This window comes from Drosophila guanche, unplaced genomic scaffold (assembly GCF_900245975.1).
Source record: "Drosophila guanche unplaced genomic scaffold, DGUA_6, whole genome shotgun sequence".
NCBI lineage: Eukaryota > Metazoa > Arthropoda > Insecta > Diptera > Drosophilidae > Drosophila > Drosophila guanche.
In genome coordinates this window covers 2,024,474-2,040,869 of record NW_022995744.1, presented here as the reverse complement: position 1 = coordinate 2,040,869, position 16,396 = coordinate 2,024,474, and the positions used below count along the sequence as shown (strand labels likewise).

Here is a 16,396-nt window from a genome sequence, read left to right as displayed (position 1 = left end):
ATTGCCAGCTTCCTGAGCAAGCGTCTACTCATCAAGGGCAAGAGTGAGGTTGAGGTGAACAGGGGGGTTAGTCAGGGCAGCTGTCTCAGTCCAACTCTGTTCAACTTGTACACCGCAGAACTGCACGAGATAAACGATGGCAATTGCCTACTGTTTCAGTATGCGGACGACTTCTTTATTATTTGCTTCCACAAGGAGATTTCCATTGCCAAACGTATGCTCCTAGGAAAAATAGACAGCTTTGAGGCAAGATGCAACAGGCTTAACCTTGCTTTCAACCCAGCCAAATCCAAAGTGGTTCACTTCAGCATCCGAAGAACCGAGCTGAACATTGAGCACCAAGGAGTCGAGATTAGGCAAGTAGATCAGATAAAATATCTAGGCAGAATAATTTCAGCGAACAACTCAGCCTCAGTGCACATCGAGCAAGCCATTTCGGAGTCAAACAGAACCTGTGCGTTCTTAAGACTACTCAGTGGGTGCCATTACGGTATCAGCCCAAAGAGAGGGCTCATAGTTTTCAAGGCCTTTGTCAGAAGTAGACTAGAATACGCTTGCTCGTCTTTCAGCAACTTGTCCAAATCCGCTCTAGCCAAAATCAAATCTCATTGCAACCACCACCTTAGAAAGTCACTAGGCTTAATCATCTGCACCCCAATCCCGATTATTTACCACATGGCAGGAGAACTTCCCCCGGAATACAGAATGAGATTCCTAGCGGCAAAAGAGTTAGCCAAGGCATTTGCGTACAGCCTCCCAGCGAGTAGGACAGTGTCCCTAAACAGGGACATAAACACGGGCTACGCCAAGGCATTTCGGGAGTTCGGTGATATTCTGGAGAGAATCGAGGTCTTTGAGAGTACAACTTCGCATTGCACCAAAATTAGGTCAGACTTAGACTTCTTTAAGGGGGCTGCTGAGAACAAGCATAGCTTAGACCAGGCAGGCATATTAGTTCTCCATAGGGAAAAAAGGGCATTACTGACAAGGGGAGGCTTCGAGATCTACTACACTGATGGATCAGTAGCTAACAGACACTCTAGCGCAGCTTTCCTACACGACAGCTCAGGTTTCATAGACAGCTTTTACACGCACAAAACCTTGTCATCACTGTCCGCCGAGTTGCTTGCAATTGAAAAGGCCTTGGACCATGCTATTTCCCGCGGGTTTTCTCGTATCGCCATCCTAACGGACAGCAGAAACGGGGCTCTAATACTGGCAAGGAGCATTCAGGATAATTTTATCGCTTATAAAATCAGGGAGAAGATCCGTCAAGCCCAATACCTAAGGAAGGTAGAAATTCATTTTATACCCGGCCACGCCAACATCCCTCAGAACACGGCAGTAGACTCAGCAGCCAAAGAAGCACACAGACTGGGAAAATATACAGTCGTTAAATGGAATCTTAAAGATGCAATATGTGAGATACACCGAATACTGAAAGAAGAATGGGAGAGAGAGTATGCAGAGTTTGCCAGCGTTAAACGCAGAGGATACTGCTCACTTTTTCCCACTACCTCAACAAAACCATGGTTCCTAAATAGAAATAATGTAAAAGCCATTGACGCTAAAAGGATCAATAGACTGCTTAGCGGCAGTGCATTTGATAGGCACACACTTGCCAAAATGCACGTAGTCGCAAGTAACATTTGTGATACCTGCGATACTATCGATGACGCATCGCATATAATTTTTAATTGTACCAAGTACAACGCAACAAGACTAAACTACCCATCGCTAAGGAAATATAATAATATCTATAAATTCTTCGAAAAAGAACAAATCAGCTCGTACCAAACTTTAATCGAGTTCATCGACAAAATTGGAGTAAAACTGTAACAAGTTACATATCTCGACGTGGCGATTTCCACCTTGCAAAGGCGGGCGGCCAAATAATCCCCCTCTACCCAAGGATAGAGCGGTAACATAAATCCCCAAAAAAAAAAAAAAAAAAAAAAAGGACCCAAAAATGCTTCACTTCGCACGTTACTTAAACCCAGAACTGCGACACGATACACCACTCTGCAGGTATTGCTTCAATACCCTGGGAAGGCTCTACAGGTTCAAAATAAAAAATGCACTGAAGCATAATAATGATAAGAAGCCGGCTACAAGCATCTCGGACGTGATCTCCAGTCAGCGACCGGAACTTATTTCGTCCTCGAACCCAACCGCGACGACGTCCACAACGGCGGCAGCTAACCCGCCACCTGTACCCGTCCATACAAACCCCAGCGAGGAGAGAATGCCCACAACACGTGCAGCGGCTGCGGAAAAACGCAAGCACTACAATCCGCCGCCAGCGGCTCAACAGGAATCTAACAGCTCATATGTGAGCGATGACGACGATCGCAATTCGAATCTGAGTCTGAATGCGGTGAATTGTACTCGGCTGCCGCACATCCAGCCGATCCCCAAACGACGGACGGTGCACCTGAACAAGGAGGCCATGGCTATATACCTGGCCGGGACCACTGGAGGCTAAAACAAGGCTCGTAATTAATTAAATTTGTTTTTGAGTGGAACAAAGAAAAGAGGCAACGTTAGTGACTTCTGTGAAGGAACCTTTTTTGTTTCTTTTCTTTATTATTAAAATGTTTATGCGGATATAATTTGTGAAACATTTGTACGCGTAGTCAGATGATACACCATTGAACCACCCAAAAACCCAGCTATATATTTCCGAAAAACGGCGCACGTGCTTTCATGATTTTGTGATTCGTCGGACACATCTTGCATACAGACAAATTAAAAACTGGTATCCTGCACAGATGGCTGCATATTTCAGTCATAGCTATCATTATCAGCCAAAAATGTCTATTTAATTTAATATTTAAATTTTGCCTGCAGACTGCTGTATGCTCGCCGAAAAGGGCGAAAATCTTCCACAGCAACAATTTTGGAAAACTGAAAGCGCCATTCCGTAGGGAAGAACTATATTTAATTGGAATCAGATTGTATCATTATTATAGCCAGAATGAAGAAAGGGCTTATATGATACAGCTTCAGTAACGAAGAAGGTGACATAAAGCACTGAAAACCAGAAGGGACGTGTGAGACGCTTCTTACGTGTCACAACTTTTATACCCGGTACTCAGTACTACATATGTACCTTAGCGGTTTTTTGTCAAATTTAACATTTTTTCTTCATCTACATCAACAACAGTACTCACGCCAACAGGATCATTTAGCTCGCCCTCTCCCCTAGAGCCACACACTAGAGTCAGAGCAGAGACGCGGCAGAGACGTGTCTGAGCGAAGCAGAGTGTAAATGAGAGAATGTGCCAAAAACAAATATAAGCTGCGGGATTGTGGCCATAATAATGATCCAAATTTGGTGATATGATAGATATGGGCATTCCCTACGAAACGGCGTTTTTAGTTTTCTTTTATCTTCAAAGTTGTAGATTTGGGAGGTTTTCGCCCTTTTGCGGGGGCGGAAGAGGGCGGGGCTAATTTTTGAAATACACTGCTTTCAGTGTGAGCATACAGCAGTCCGGAGCCAAAATTTGGTGGCTCTAGCTCTTATAGTCTCTAAGAACTAGCCGACAAACAAGACGGACAGACAGAAATGGCTATATCGACTCGGCTATTGATGCTGATCAAGAATATATATACTTTATGGGGTCGGAAACGCTTCCTTCTGTGCGTTACATACAACCGTTATTCACACAAATACAATATACCCTATTTACTCTTCGAGTACCGGGTATGAAAAACCACTTAGGACGTCTACTGAGTACCGTATATAAAAGTTGAGACTCCTCGTTATTATTTAGTCTTTCGTACATTTGGATAGTTTAACTAACATTTTGTCCGATGAAAGCTCCAGGTATTTTTTTTCCATAAAATTCTCAATACGACCTTTAATCAATTTAATGGGACACAAGCCGAGGTTGTGTTCCTTGATGACTTGATATATCAGCAATTGTGGTTTCAACTGCTTCTCTCTTTCCATGATGCGCACTATTGCTGCATCCAGCTCTGCCGTCTTTAATTTAGGAGTATTGGTTTCAGGTACCCTACCGACTGGAGCATTTGTAATGTTTATAAGCGACTTCTTGCTGTTATAATCAGTGCACACAGTTATGCAAGATGCCGGCGTCAAGGCTGCTGAATTTTTACCGACGATCAACACCTTGCGGTCAATCAGTGGACGCAATGCCTATAACGAGAAAAGAATGTTTTCATTGAGTTTGATTTTCATGCAATAATCAATTATCAAGTACCGTAATTAGGGTCTCCGGGCTGGTTCCAACATTTTCGGCCAATTTCTGGACAGCGAAAATGTTCTGATGATTAAACTGCAGCAGCAGGGCCATTTGCAAGGTGTTTACCTGGAGAGTATAACACTTCAGGGAACTCACGTTCATGGTTAGCTCGCCCTGAGACTTTTGTATATTTAAGTAGAGCCCATATTTTGTATACTGTTGAGACCAAAATACTTTGAATTCACTGACGGACTGCTCCAGTTCCAAGGGCAATCTCATGGCATTACTTAACTCCGGGAGCTTTGTGACTTTAAAGAACGTCATACGCAATTGAATTCCCACTTTTAAGCCTATTCCCAGCAGGACGTCCTGGCACCTTGCGTGTACATCTTTCGAAGCCGCCATTTCATTTGTATAGATTCTTTCTACGAAATCACCCCCAAGATCCTTCCTTAGCATTGAGATCATAAATGATTCCTTTTCATACGAAGTATAATCGTATATATCGTATGTATAATCGATACGTCGCTTGTGCAGTAGTGTTAAGTATGTTTTCGTAAATAGTTTCTTGTTCTCATTATTCAAAAATGCCGCAACCTCTACAATTCTTTTCAATTCATTTTTGAGCATTTCGGAACATTGATTCTTTTTTAGTAGCTTATGACAGTATAGGGCGAGCATTTTCGGTGGATTCCCCTCTTCTGCGCCATCGGATATTTTGTTTATCACCTTAACGCGCACTAGATCAGCGACAGCCAAAAGTTCTATGCTATCGAAAGCCCTTAACAACGGAAGTTTACGCAGGGACAACATGGCATGAACATAGTCCCTGCCATAGTCCCTGGTGCATCTGCTAATGTCATTCTGCAGCAAGCACTCAAGGTGTTCGCTCAGGATTTGGCAGAACTCGTGCTCAATCCAAGGAATGCATGATACGGCACACTTCACGAAATGTTTCAGTTCTTTATGCGAGTCTGATCCCACTATGCTTCGGAACAAAGTTTTCGATTCAGCTTCGAAAAACTTTAAAACTTTTGCTTCAAATACGTTGTTCATTTTTTCTAGCACAGAGCAAGACTGATTTACGTCATTTGCAAACATATCGACGATCGACTCCAACACGGTATATATTCTGGAGGGGTTAATGGACTGTGCGTGTATTTCCTCCACCATAGTGTGATGAATAGCATTGATAAGAGATCGATCAATCGGACTGAATATAACTGTTTTCCACGTAATCATAGCCAGACGGTAGATCGTATACACATGGTCACGGCCTTCCAGCCGCTCTCTTTTTACCCAATTCTCGTTTAAGTAGCTACACCCGATATCCAGAACAGTGGCAGAAGCCTGGTAGGATTTCCAGCAGCGGTGATACTCACGGAGCAACTCCTGTTCGTCGTTTATTGACTCTAGCTCCGCGACTATGCTTCTAAGTCTAATGGTTAGAAAATTCGTTAAGGCGAGGTATACCTTTTTACCGGCTTCCTGGCTGCGTTTGCTTTCACTTAACACGGTGCAACACAGCTCACAGATGGTCATGTGCAGAGTCATTAGATCCTGTCGCTTCCATGTGGTGTCGTTTCGAAAGATCCTTTCCACATGGACCGACAGCCGTTCGCTGAAGTCGGTAAATGAGTTTTTTTTCGAAGACATTCCAGATGGAGGTTGTGACTCAGTTCTAGGGAACCACCCGAGTTTCAGCAAAGAGGTTCCCGAATCGAATGGTAGAGCGCTTGCAACACACCCGTGGATACCCAGACGAATTTTATACGAATTTATGCTGTCTTAATTAAATTAAAATTGTCTAAATTATTAAACTTATACATATACCACTGATAATGATATTGATAACTCTCTATGCGATATTTGTAATGCTGTCGATAGCTGTGCTCTTTGAAACTATCGAAACTTAACCGATAAGGGGCGCATGGGGCAAATAGAAATTTTCGCCGGCAACTAACCTCACACGTGTAGTTAAGACAAGTTAATTTCCCAAGCGCCCAGTTTGCATTTATAAAAAAAGAAATGGTATGTTGAGCTAGGAATCCAACCGAAGAATACGACAGCCACTACTTAAAGGTGTGGCGTAATTTTGCTCCAGAAGTTTCCACATCTTAGTGAGATTTCGCTGCACTGTTGTGTAACATCACAGATTGGCACAGAGCAGATAAGTACAAAAAACATGAATTGATTTGAATTAATATTGTAGGCCGCTGCTATTAAGAAGATCATACCCATGCTGGACCGCATTCTAATTCAACGTGCCGAGGCGCTCACCAAAACGAAAGGCGGCATTGTATTGCCCGAGAAGTCGGTGGGCAAAGTTCTCGAAGGCACTGTTGTCGCTGTTGGCCCTGGTGCGCGCAATGCTGTAAGTATTTCATAGTTGTGCCACATTGTTGATCATTGCTCTCTGTGTGTGCAATCTCTGTATGTACATATGTGACGAAATTAATTCGCTTGTGTTCTTTCAAGTCAACTGGCAGCCACATTCCTATTGGCGTGAAAGAGGGAGACCGTGTTCTGTTGCCCGAATTCGGAGGCACCAAGGTTAACCTGGAGGGCGATGTGAAAGAACTCTTTCTGTTCCGTGAATCTGACATCCTGGCCAAACTGGAATAGGCACCTCTCGGCGCACCAGTCTCAAAATTCTATGAATTCTATGTTTTATTAGTATGTAACACCACCAACCACAATAAACGCTGATGCAATATTTTTGTTTGCAATTGGCCTTGACCGCTATCCAATAAAAGCCGAGTTACTCCTTACGTGTAAAAAATATATATTTGAAATCCTACTTATGATTTAAGCTAATCCAATTTTAGGTTGCGCAACCCATAAACTTGATTGAAGGCAGAACGTTGCTTTATATCGGGTAATCCCTCAACGGCGGCCCGTTCCCGCGAGATCTTCACCAAAGCCTCAAATGACCGCGGCTCCCAAATGGCCAAGTCTGAGAGCATTTTTCTGAAACGGGAAGAGTATTGATAGCAGATCTACGCGTTAAAAGCACATCTTACCTGTTCAGAAGGATGGAGGTGCGCGTCAGACCCTCCTTAAAGGTTTCCAACCCTACGCCATACTGCTGACAGCCAGCCTCGACGCGCGTCGTCCACAACTGGGCCATGTCCAGCTTCTTCAACTTGCGTCCCTTGGTGGCGTATGCCAAGGCTCGGTGCACACTCCGAATAGCAAAGGAATATACATTGCGAGTGCGACTACGATAATGCTAGAACAACAAATGCATTAAGTATTCTACATGATTCCTATATTTTACGAGTCCACACACCGCTGCCAATTTGAAAATACGTCTTTTACGCCAAAACTCATCAGGCCCGCGAGCTCGCACCAATAGTGGTATGTTTAGGAACACCATGTCTTGATTTCTTCAACAGTTTTATTAATTTTTTATTGATAAAAACAATATTTTCTATTTTACATAACCCGCATATGCTGGCATGTGTATCGACAAGATATATCGATACGGACTATCGGTCTCTCACAGCTGACACCACTATCGGTATCACCAATTGCCGGTTTATTTACATTCTGCGAATTTTTTCAAGCAAATGTTCTTAAAAACAAAATTTTCCATGATTTAGCGATCACTAAGTGCACGAACAATCGCATAATTTAGTTATAATGTGTGCAAACAGCCAACGCAATCCCGCTACTGGGACAACCAGCGCTTGCTCGTCGTGCTACGAGGGTCGTCTAAGTTTGTATTGTTTTGTGAGTACAGCGACCCTTGTTCTTATCCCATCGGTGCCGCAGATCTACTATGGAATTGTGCCGAACGTGTGGGGTGCCGTCCTTTGGGGACCGGTCCTTTACTACGCCCTGATTAATATGATCATACGATTTGTGCTTAGAAACAGCGACTACCAGGTGAGTCATGCCCACATTTTCGAAGTTTTCGTTCTTATCATTATTGTTCCTTCACTAGGTGGCCATACGGGCGTCGTTTCTGGGGTTCGCCGAGGCCGTGAGCATACTGGTCATTTGCTTTTCTCCTTCGTCTTGGCGACAGTTTGGGGTCTACGGGTGCTTTATGGCATTCTTCCATTATTCCGAGTTCCTGGTCATAGCCTACGCCAATCCGCGCACGCTGACCCTAGACTCGTTCATGCTCAACCATTCGGTGCACTATGGGCTGGCGGCGGCGGCTAGCTGGATTGAGTTTGCCCTGGAAGTGCACTTCCTGCCCGAGTTCAAACGCTTCGGATACATTTGGCTGCTGGGCATGGCAATGTGCACCATTGGCGAGCTAATCCGGAAGTCGGCCATCATCACAGCCGGACGAAGCTTTACTCACCTCGTAAGCCATTTAAAAACCAACAAACAATTTTTTTGATTCTACTTAAAAATACTTGAACAGGTCCAAAATGAGAAACACTCGGACCACAAGCTCATTACGCACGGCATATACGCATACTGTCGACATCCTTCCTATGTCGGCTGGTTCTGGTGGTCCATCGGTACACAGTTCATACTGATGAATCCCATTTGCATCTGTGTCTACACGCTAGTCAGCTGGCTATTCTTCCACGATCGCATCTACGTCGAGGAGTACTCCCTGCTCAATTTTTTCCAGTCGGACTATGTGCGCTATCAGAAGCGGGTGGACACGGGCCTGCCCTTCATAAAAGGCTATCTTCTTGAGTAGCGGCGTTGTACAGTTGAGGTCAGCAACACAAACACACACAAATCACAAGATCGAGAAGATCACGAAGCTACACAAATTTCTATCTTATACTAAGTTAAAAAAAAACATCTTTTGTACAGCCGAAAAAACAGCACATTTACCAAAATAAGTTTAAAGATATTTTAACATATCTTAAATGTTGAATTTTTATCTCGATGTGCGTATGAAGTATTGTGGAATTCGTAAAGTATTTCGGCAGACACCGAACCGACCGCGATGTCAGATGCCTCATGATTGGGAAGTTTCAATGAGTCCAAGAAGTCAAAGAATTGAGTTGAGCAGAGTGTTGACATGTGGATAGTTCTCTGGTACCTTGTGTCACTTTTGTTTTATTATCAATTTAAATTCGAATATTGCTCTATCTATATAAAACACAAGCCGATTCTCCATCACGTTCCTCCGCAGCTGTATGCTTGTTAGTTAGTGTCTTTCGCTCTGTGCATGTTCATGTGCATGTGTGAGTATGTAGGTTAGGTTAAATGTATGTACAAACAATTATCTGTGTTAACAAAAATGTCTTAGTCACTCTCTTGTATAGAATATTCACTTAATTAACAATTGCAACAGCGACCTGTGTATGTGTACTTTTGTGTGTGTAATGTATTTTTCTGCCATTTAGACTCATCCTGGTCATTTTCCTCCTGTGCATCCTCTTTATTCGACAAACTGCGGCTCACCCGTATACGTACATCCAGGATTCTTGATAATATGTCCAGCAGCATAGTTACCACATCGTATGCATACATCGAGGGACTTACCCTGCACAAACTGCGACAGAAAACCGCCAACGAATGCATCCCCAGCGCCATTGGTATCGACAATCTCATGCACCGCCAATCGTGTGACCGGAAACTCTTCAACCGAGTCCCGCTGGATGAGCAGCACGGGATCACAGCCCTGCGTTAGTATGGCAATGCGAGGTCGCGCCGGATTCAGTTTGTCCAGCGCCACCAGACGCTTGCCAATCTCGCGCAGATCCTCGGTCGGCCAGCCTTGGGCCGTAGCAAAGGCATGCGCCTCTGCCTCATTCCCAAAGATGATGTCCACATAGGGCATGACGGCCAGAAGCGGTGCCATGTAAAATTGTGATATGAATGGTGCGCTGAGGTTCATTAGGAACGGTCGCTGCTTGGCAAGGGCAGTGGCTGCCACTTGCATTATGCTAGGCGGGTTCACAGTGAGGAAGAAGCCCTGCCGGGAAATGCAATCAAAGTGTTATATTAATATAAAGTGTTATATTAATTGGTCTAATCTAATCTATCTGGTCACTCAAGTAGTGAGTAGAACTTGAGTAGGACCGAATTGACTTCCTGCCATATCAAGTCATAAGCTTTTGTATTTTATATATATTGCATCCATTCTATGATTCTATATTGTACTCACCGAAATATAGTAGTACAAGGCATTTTCTACCAAGGTCTTGTTGAGGGGCTGATCCAAATGGTCGATGGTGAAGTTGTTGGCCGCCGCCAAGTTTGCGCATAGCGATCGATGTGTGCCGGTGATGAGAACAGCGCAGGTTCCCGTGGGTACGTCCTTCTTGATTTGATAGTGGACGTCCAGTCCAGCGGACCTGGCCTTCTCCATTAGTATATCGGCATACTCGTCCTCACCCACGCAGCCAAAGAAGACGGCCACCTTCGGCTGCCCCAATATCCATTGGGCAATGCGCAGGGAATTCTGCACCGATCCGCCGGCCAGGAATTCCGCCTGGAAGCCATCTACCAGCTCCCGATAGATGGGCATATGTCGCTCCTCGGCCAGGATGGCATCGTCCTCCTTCATCTCATACTTCTTTAAAAAGTCCATTGGCACACTGGCGGAAATGTCCAGCAGTGGATTGCCACATCCAACCAGAATGCCTTCTCTGCGTTGGATAGAATCAAAAGGATTAGTTTCATTGCGGAATCAACCTGAAACATCCCTAACCGCCACACCCAACCTAACGGTGCTGCTCCGATCCCACATGTCTCTCGCTTGAAGGGCCTGTCACTAATGCGGCCAATTGTCAATTAGAATTCCAAATTCAACGACGATGTCGCTTAGCAGCACAATCGTTTGGCGATGAACCCTACCGATAGCCCCCTGCTCATAGCAGGAGTAAGAGTTCTGGTCCATATAATAGGTACGCTTCGAACGCCATTTTATACCCGGTACTCGAAGAGTAAATAGGGTATATTGTATTTGAGCGAATAACGGTTGTATGTAACGCACAGAAGGAAGCGTTTCCGACCCCATTAAGTATATATACGGAGCTAACGGAGCGTGTTGGCTTGAGAAGTGTTGTAGATGTAGATGACAGATGAGAAAAAATTTAAAATTTGACAAATAACCGCTAAGGTACAGATGTAGTACTGAGTGCAAGGTATAAAAGTTGTGACGCGTAAGAAGCGTCTCACACGTCCCTTCTCGTTTTTTCTATGCTGATCGCAGTTGTTTGGACGCCAGTGTTGGGTATCTGACCAATAGGAACTTCTCTCTACAGAATCATGCCATTCACGATGAAAATTACTTCGAATCAAAAACCTACTATTAAGCATTGTGTGGGCTTGTTTACGCGCCTTCGACTGTTGTTGCTGCCAAGAATGTGCTCCTCTTATCAGCCGCATATTTCGGAATCAAAAGGCAAACAGCGCCCAATACGCACATATGTTCGTGTACATATATTTGGATTATTAATTCATTCATATACCTCTGGTCCTCAGCACCGTCCCCCATGTCAAGCGGGTCAACACCCATCGAATATAGAGATAACGACACCAAACTCGCTCCCACACACACAGAACCCGCAGAACACGATTTTCACATGCCGCTGTACATTTTCGGCAATTAGATCTAAATATGTACACATGTATGCATGTGTGAATGTACAACGCATAAGAACGGAACGAGAGCACATGGTGTCTTTTTATAATACAACTTTTAGTCTAGTCTTCTACAACTACAACACAAACTTACTGCAGCGTGCTTGTCATTTTGTTGTTGGATTAGCTGCCTTCTTATGTAAACATTAACGAGTTATTGCACTTTTCAACTGACAGCGTGAGCCTCGTGTGCGCTTGTAAAGCTATCTACCAATCTATATTATTAGAAATATTTGACCAGAGAAGATTTATAGACCAATTGTAGTTAATCTAAGGAAGCGCGAGCTGCTAGCTCTTGAATTTAGGATTGTTTATGTTGTATCGATATGGGCGATATTTTTACCATGCAAAACATTGGTATCGATGTGCGATGTGAACGCCTTTTTATGGTCGTAAATTTTAAAAATTATGAATTCAACACAATATATTTTCCAATTTTAGGCTTATATTTTAGCCCAGTACTCAGATGCTCAACATTTTTTTTTGACAGAATCAGGGATGATATTCCCATACAAACGATAAGAAATCAATCCTGTTTTTTGTTCGACAGACAATTTTGCCGCTAGAATTTTGCAGTTGAGTACCTAGATCAGCAGAAAATATGCAAGAATATCCCAGAAAACCAGCCGATTAAATACTAGAAATACCGCAGCTCAAGATACATTAAATAAATGTTTTGTCGGGGTTTCCTAGGTGCATATAAGGTTTATTTACTTTTAAAAAAGATTAAGTATATTTTGGTATTTTTTTGAGGGTCAGCCGGTTTATTTTATGGACAAGTCTTCGGTCACGCTGATGATTTCTTTCTTTCCGGTTGTTTAAAGGTGCGAATGTGTATGAAAATTGGGCTGAATTAATTTGACGGTATTTGTGGCATCCTAACAAATAATGTGTTTTTTATATATCATTGCAGTGAAGTGAATCCTCAATCGCTAAAATATGGCCGACGTTGATGTGTAAGTCGACACTTAATAGGTCAAAATGGAAGTTTATGCCTTTGCCCGCCATTTGGGTTTCTGATGAAATTAATTGGTCCGTGTTTATGAATTTACATTGATTATAAATTCTCCAATTACTGACAAATCAAGGCTAAATGAAGTTTGCCGTCCTGTTTATGTTATGAATAAGTAATTTATTGATATATTGCCACATTATTGCAGTGATGTGCCCTCAGCTGCCCCCGTCCTCGATGGCGCCATGGACATTAACACTGCTCTGCAGGAAGTGCTGAAGAAGTCTCTGATTGCTGATGGTCTCGTGCATGGCATCCACCAGGCATGCAAGGCCCTGGACAAGTAAGTGGACCAAAATTCCCAAACTGGCTTTCCCTTGAGTGTCTCTGATGAAATTAATTGGTCCGTGTTTATGAATTATCCATTGATTAAAAACCTTCCAATTGCTGAGCACATGTCCGCCAGCCGGGTTTCGCCAACCCCCTCGCTATCCCACCAATTCCTTTTCTAACCTATTTTCACATCCATTTCTTTGGACAGACGTCAGGCCGTTCTGTGCATTCTGGCAGAGTCCTTCGATGAGCCCAACTACAAGAAACTGGTCACAGCCCTGTGCAACGAGCACCAGATCCCCCTGATCCGCGTGGACTCGCACAAGAAGCTCGGCGAATGGTCCGGCCTGTGCAAGATCGACAAGGAGGGCAAGCCTCGCAAAGTATGCGGCTGCTCGGTGGTGGTCATCAAGGACTTTGGTGAGGAAACACCCGCTTTAGATGTGGTTAAGGACCATCTCAGGCAGAACAGCTAAACCATATGCTGTCCCCTGTCTGTTGAATGAGAGACTACGTGAGAGTTTTTTATGCTGATAAAAATAAAAACGTAAGAAATCCGATAAATAAAAGAAATTGACCCTCTTTACATTTTTGGAAAGTTCTCTTTAACGCAACTAGAATAATGGAAAAAAGTCCAATTAAGCACTGTCCAGGCAGGCAGTTTTGTGCTGTGGCCAGTCCTTTAGTTGGCACTCGCTGCAAAGTAAGCGCAAGGGGATTATAATGAGAGCTGATGCAGAATAGAACCACGCGGCTTACCGTGAGCAATAGTGAGCCTTCTTGCATTTGGCGCACTTCTTTTTTGCCTGAGCCTGGCAAGATGCGCACTTGTTTATCTGCTCTTCTGCTGCGGCGTCGCCGCCAGCCCCAGAATCCGGTTGAGACTTTGGATTCCCCTCTTGCAAATTCAGATCGTCTATCTTCTGCTCCAGCTCGCACAGGAGCTCTGTGCCGTAGGCAGCACTTAAGCGGCTAGCTATGTCACAAATCTGCTTCTTGTCCATGCTAAGAAACACGGAATCCTGTGCCTGGGCTATCTGATAAAATCCGCCTTCGCGATCAACCTCCTTGATGAGGTCGTTTTGTATTTGGGGCAGATCTTCCAACAGAAGAGGGTGCGACTTTGCCGCCGTATTGCCGCTGAGGGTCAAGCGGCTAAGGAATTGCTTCAGCCCAATGAGTACGGGCAGCTGGTCCAAGAGCGTTTCGTGCATTAGACCCAATAGCTGAGGAAGATAGGACACAGTCATTCAAAACGCTCATGGGGAGTGGCACCCTCCCAGTCATCACCTTTGACAGCTGCTTGCAACGCGCCTCGTTCAGCTCGTAATTCTCCATGATCTGTGGATTAAGAAGCAGCTGATGCACACAGAACCAGGCCTGTGCCTCGGGCTTGACGATCTTGGCGGTATCCTCCACATTGGTCCACTTCTCGTCGATAAATTTTTGCAGCCCCTTGCTGGTCTTCCGCTGCCAGGGTCGGAAGCAGAGCACATCCACCATTAGCCAGGGGATGTCGTGAGAAAACAGCAAGCGACGAGTGGCGCTCAGGTGAAAGAGCGAAACATTGTCGGCCAAGTAGTTAAGAATGGAGATGCAGCGCAGGCCGATCTTGTATATGAAATTGCGCTTCTGGCGTTCCAGCTCTGTGAGTACAGCCTCATCAACGTCCACCTTTGACTCGTTCTCGTGGTAGCCCATGCTGACTAGACCAATCACCTGGGACACTGCATGTCCACAGTAGTCGATGAGATCCAGCACCGATTCCTGCAGCGTCTCGCAGCCACTGGGGTGATAGAGGCACATGTCCAAGAGAGCCACCAGCGCCGCCTCATGGTACATCACCGTGTAGATGAGAAACGTGGCCTTGGGATTCGGGTCGATCTCCAGCAGAAGCGGTAGCACCCGAGCCTTCCACAAATTCACGCAGTAGGCCTCGTGTATCAGCAGGCGAAGTTTATCTCGTGAAATGAGAAATTCCTTGACCTCCTCCTCACGGTTCTGGGCCGCTTCGTAGGCCGCCTGCTGGCTCAGCTTGATGACCATCTCGTGCACCTCGAGCCACTTGCTGTTTCCAACGTCGCGCACCTCAAACCCGCGAATACTTTCAACGAAAAAGTACAGCTCCTCGGGATAAACAAAGTTTACCATTTTTTTTTCCTTATGTTCAAAATAATTGTCTTTCTAAATTTGTTTCTACCAACTGTGATCGGGGTTTTGCTTGTGACTGATTTTATCAGTAGGAGAGAGGAGGTAGGTCCGTTTTTTTGGTTACCATGACAGGCAACGGTTGCTAGGACTCTGTTTTATAACAGGAAATTTAGTTAAGTAAATAAAACACGAAAGTCTTGGCAGGCCTTGCCATCAACGATGTCAGTCAAAAACAAATTCGGAAAACTTGTAGATCATTCCATTCTTTACCCATCAATTAGTTTGGGTATTAATAACTAAGGAACGTGTTTGGCAACTAAGATGTAAATTTAATCTAAGAATACTTTAAGTTAACCGACTAAATTAAAACAAGGAGACATTCAAACATAGATCACACAAGTTTCTACTTTCAGGTAAGCTGAGCATTCCTCTCCACTCGGGGAGCCTAGCGATACAGTCGCACTTGTTCGTCGAGATCCTGTTCGCTGATTCGATCCTTGAGATTCAGTTCCGCCTCTTGCTTACGCAGCATTTCAAAAATGGCCGCCAGCTGCTCCCTCTCAATGCGACGCTCTTCCATGATCTGGTCGGCTGTTAGGGCCTTCTCAAAATTGTTCTGCATATGTTTAGTCTTGAACTTTCCCATGAGATGACTGTAGTCCTGGCTGGGTTGGTGATCCTCAATGAGCTCAGTGTCGCTATCACTTGTACGCTCCTCAAAGGCCTCGTCGTCATCCAGATCCAGTTCGTCATCATCATAATCCTCGTCCTCAAGATGCTTCCTCAGCTCGGAATCGTCTTCATCATGCACTTCATCGGGACCCAGCCCCTCGTCCTCCAGATCCTGCATGCCGTGCAAATGTGTTTGTAAGCATTTTAAAGGATACTTTCATGCGCTGCAGGATTTTAGGGAACTCACGTTGTTATCCTTAAAGAAGTTTGCAAAATAAAAGGCCACCAGAACGCAGAGTAGGAGAGTAGTCAGGGCGATAGAGTAGTGACCGGGTAGACCCAGGAAGAGACCGTCCAGCGATGACAGTATTTCGTGCATTTTCACCTGATTTTGTTTATTTTTAGAGTTTCTTCTTGAGCCAGAAGTGTGCCCACAGGACGCAAGCGAAAAGATACCAAAAAATATACCAGCGATCTAAAAATTAACAAAAAAATACATTGATAA

The 16,396-nt window shown here is 44.4% G+C and overlaps 9 protein-coding genes and 2 non-coding genes across 13 annotated transcripts; 6 read left to right on the top strand and 5 right to left on the bottom strand.

Annotated features, from left to right (window-relative positions):
- Positions 1-1,916: 1,916 nt before the first annotated feature.
- Positions 1,917-2,803, top strand: LOC117579077. The gene has a single exon (XM_034264785.1). The coding sequence runs from the start codon at positions 1,970-1,972 to the stop codon at positions 2,483-2,485; it is 516 nt and encodes a 171-aa protein (XP_034120676.1). The 5' UTR covers positions 1,917-1,969; the 3' UTR covers positions 2,486-2,803.
- Positions 2,804-3,683: 880 nt separating this feature from the next.
- On the bottom strand, positions 3,684-6,048 carry LOC117579074 (cullin homolog 1). The gene is made up of 2 exons (XM_034264780.1): positions 4,230-6,048; positions 3,684-4,165 (listed from the first exon to the last, which is right to left on the bottom strand). The coding sequence occupies exons 1-2, from the start codon at positions 5,865-5,867 to the stop codon at positions 3,776-3,778; spliced, it is 2,028 nt and encodes a 675-aa protein (XP_034120671.1). The 5' UTR covers positions 5,868-6,048; the 3' UTR covers positions 3,684-3,775.
- Positions 6,049-6,081: 33 nt separating this feature from the next.
- Positions 6,082-6,982, top strand: LOC117579079 (10 kDa heat shock protein, mitochondrial). The gene is made up of 3 exons (XM_034264787.1): positions 6,082-6,242; positions 6,424-6,585; positions 6,690-6,982. The coding sequence occupies exons 1-3, from the start codon at positions 6,240-6,242 to the stop codon at positions 6,834-6,836; spliced, it is 312 nt and encodes a 103-aa protein (XP_034120678.1). The 5' UTR covers positions 6,082-6,239; the 3' UTR covers positions 6,837-6,982.
- Positions 6,977-7,663, bottom strand: LOC117579078 (39S ribosomal protein L20, mitochondrial). Its single transcript, XM_034264786.1, has 3 exons — positions 7,504-7,663; positions 7,235-7,443; positions 6,977-7,181 (listed from the first exon to the last, which is right to left on the bottom strand). The coding sequence occupies exons 1-3, from the start codon at positions 7,588-7,590 to the stop codon at positions 7,025-7,027; spliced, it is 453 nt and encodes a 150-aa protein (XP_034120677.1). The 5' UTR covers positions 7,591-7,663; the 3' UTR covers positions 6,977-7,024.
- Positions 7,664-7,726: 63 nt separating this feature from the next.
- On the top strand, positions 7,727-9,049 carry LOC117579076 (protein-S-isoprenylcysteine O-methyltransferase). Its single transcript, XM_034264784.1, has 3 exons — positions 7,727-8,102; positions 8,161-8,532; positions 8,593-9,049. Exons 1-3 carry the CDS (start codon positions 7,857-7,859, stop codon positions 8,878-8,880), a joined length of 906 nt encoding a protein of 301 aa, XP_034120675.1. The 5' UTR covers positions 7,727-7,856; the 3' UTR covers positions 8,881-9,049.
- Positions 9,050-9,220: 171 nt separating this feature from the next.
- On the bottom strand, positions 9,221-12,105 carry LOC117579075 (adenosine kinase). Of its 3 annotated transcripts, none has more exons than XM_034264783.1 (3): positions 11,878-12,105; positions 10,303-10,786; positions 9,221-10,110 (listed from the first exon to the last, which is right to left on the bottom strand). In XM_034264783.1, exons 1-3 carry the CDS (start codon positions 11,892-11,894, stop codon positions 9,574-9,576), a joined length of 1,038 nt encoding a protein of 345 aa, XP_034120674.1. In that variant the 5' UTR covers positions 11,895-12,105; the 3' UTR covers positions 9,221-9,573. The 3 variants fall into 3 exon arrangements, with proteins under 3 accessions (XP_034120674.1, XP_034120672.1, XP_034120673.1); XM_034264781.1 differs by lacking the exon at positions 11,878-12,105 and adding an exon at positions 11,612-11,652; XM_034264782.1 differs by lacking the exon at positions 11,878-12,105 and adding an exon at positions 10,862-10,924.
- Positions 12,106-12,585: 480 nt separating this feature from the next.
- Positions 12,586-13,654, top strand: LOC117579421 (40S ribosomal protein S12). The gene is made up of 3 exons (XM_034265301.1): positions 12,586-12,739; positions 12,944-13,078; positions 13,277-13,654. Exons 1-3 carry the CDS (start codon positions 12,723-12,725, stop codon positions 13,542-13,544), a joined length of 420 nt encoding a protein of 139 aa, XP_034121192.1. The 5' UTR covers positions 12,586-12,722; the 3' UTR covers positions 13,545-13,654.
- LOC117580595 lies at positions 12,797-12,867 on the top strand. Its single transcript, XR_004573584.1, has one exon. It is a non-coding gene; the product is annotated as a small nucleolar RNA U18 (small nucleolar RNA).
- LOC117580597 lies at positions 13,120-13,191 on the top strand. The gene has a single exon (XR_004573586.1). It is a non-coding gene; the product is annotated as a small nucleolar RNA U18 (small nucleolar RNA).
- Positions 13,651-15,333, bottom strand: LOC117579418 (zinc finger MYND domain-containing protein 10 homolog). Its single transcript, XM_034265297.1, has 3 exons — positions 14,359-15,333; positions 13,828-14,294; positions 13,651-13,764 (listed from the first exon to the last, which is right to left on the bottom strand). Exons 1-3 carry the CDS (start codon positions 15,217-15,219, stop codon positions 13,707-13,709), a joined length of 1,386 nt encoding a protein of 461 aa, XP_034121188.1. The 5' UTR covers positions 15,220-15,333; the 3' UTR covers positions 13,651-13,706.
- A 194-nt stretch (positions 15,334-15,527) lies between these two features.
- On the bottom strand, positions 15,528-16,332 carry LOC117579420 (matrix-remodeling-associated protein 7). The gene is made up of 2 exons (XM_034265300.1): positions 16,139-16,332; positions 15,528-16,063 (listed from the first exon to the last, which is right to left on the bottom strand). The coding sequence occupies exons 1-2, from the start codon at positions 16,268-16,270 to the stop codon at positions 15,665-15,667; spliced, it is 531 nt and encodes a 176-aa protein (XP_034121191.1). The 5' UTR covers positions 16,271-16,332; the 3' UTR covers positions 15,528-15,664.
- Between the last annotated feature and the right edge of the window lie 64 nt (positions 16,333-16,396).

Coding starts and splice junctions, on each gene's coding strand:
- LOC117579421 (XM_034265301.1), top strand. Junction 13,079..13,276: donor GCATGCAAGGCCCTGGACAA/GTAAGTGGACCA, acceptor TTCTTTGGACAG/ACGTCAGGCCGTTCTGTGCA.
- LOC117579075 (XM_034264781.1), bottom strand. CDS start 11,637: ATGGGGGACGGTGCTGAGGACCAGAG. Junction 10,787..11,611: donor GACGGTGCTGAGGACCAGAG/GTATATGAATGA, acceptor TATCCAACGCAG/AGAAGGCATTCTGGTTGGAT. Junction 10,111..10,302: donor CCTTGTACTACTATATTTCG/GTGAGTACAATA, acceptor ATTTCCCGGCAG/GGCTTCTTCCTCACTGTGAA.
- LOC117579079 (XM_034264787.1), top strand. Junction 6,586..6,689: donor GCCCTGGTGCGCGCAATGCT/GTAAGTATTTCA, acceptor TGTTCTTTCAAG/TCAACTGGCAGCCACATTCC.
- LOC117579074 (XM_034264780.1), bottom strand. CDS start 5,867: ATGTCTTCGAAAAAAAACTCATTTACCGACTTCAGCGAACGGCTGTCG. Junction 4,166..4,229: donor GCCCGGAGACCCTAATTACG/GTACTTGATAAT, acceptor TTCTCGTTATAG/GCATTGCGTCCACTGATTGA.
- LOC117579077 (XM_034264785.1), top strand. CDS start 1,970: ATGCTTCACTTCGCACGTTACTTAAACCCAGAACTGCGACACGATACA.
- LOC117579078 (XM_034264786.1), bottom strand. CDS start 7,590: ATGGTGTTCCTAAACATACCACTATTGGTGCGAGCTCGCGGGCCTGAT. Junction 7,444..7,503: donor GTATTTTCAAATTGGCAGCG/GTGTGTGGACTC, acceptor TTGTTGTTCTAG/CATTATCGTAGTCGCACTCG. Junction 7,182..7,234: donor ACCTCCATCCTTCTGAACAG/GTAAGATGTGCT, acceptor TTCCCGTTTCAG/AAAAATGCTCTCAGACTTGG.
- LOC117579420 (XM_034265300.1), bottom strand. CDS start 16,270: ATGCACGAAATACTGTCATCGCTGGACGGTCTCTTCCTGGGTCTACCC. Junction 16,064..16,138: donor ACTTCTTTAAGGATAACAAC/GTGAGTTCCCTA, acceptor CACGGCATGCAG/GATCTGGAGGACGAGGGGCT.
- LOC117579418 (XM_034265297.1), bottom strand. CDS start 15,219: ATGGTAAACTTTGTTTATCCCGAGGAGCTGTACTTTTTCGTTGAAAGT. Junction 14,295..14,358: donor GTTGCAAGCAGCTGTCAAAG/GTGATGACTGGG, acceptor TATCTTCCTCAG/CTATTGGGTCTAATGCACGA. Junction 13,765..13,827: donor AAGGCTCACTATTGCTCACG/GTAAGCCGCGTG, acceptor CTTACTTTGCAG/CGAGTGCCAACTAAAGGACT.
- LOC117579076 (XM_034264784.1), top strand. CDS start 7,857: ATGTGTGCAAACAGCCAACGCAATCCCGCTACTGGGACAACCAGCGCT. Junction 8,103..8,160: donor TTAGAAACAGCGACTACCAG/GTGAGTCATGCC, acceptor TTCCTTCACTAG/GTGGCCATACGGGCGTCGTT. Junction 8,533..8,592: donor GACGAAGCTTTACTCACCTC/GTAAGCCATTTA, acceptor ATACTTGAACAG/GTCCAAAATGAGAAACACTC.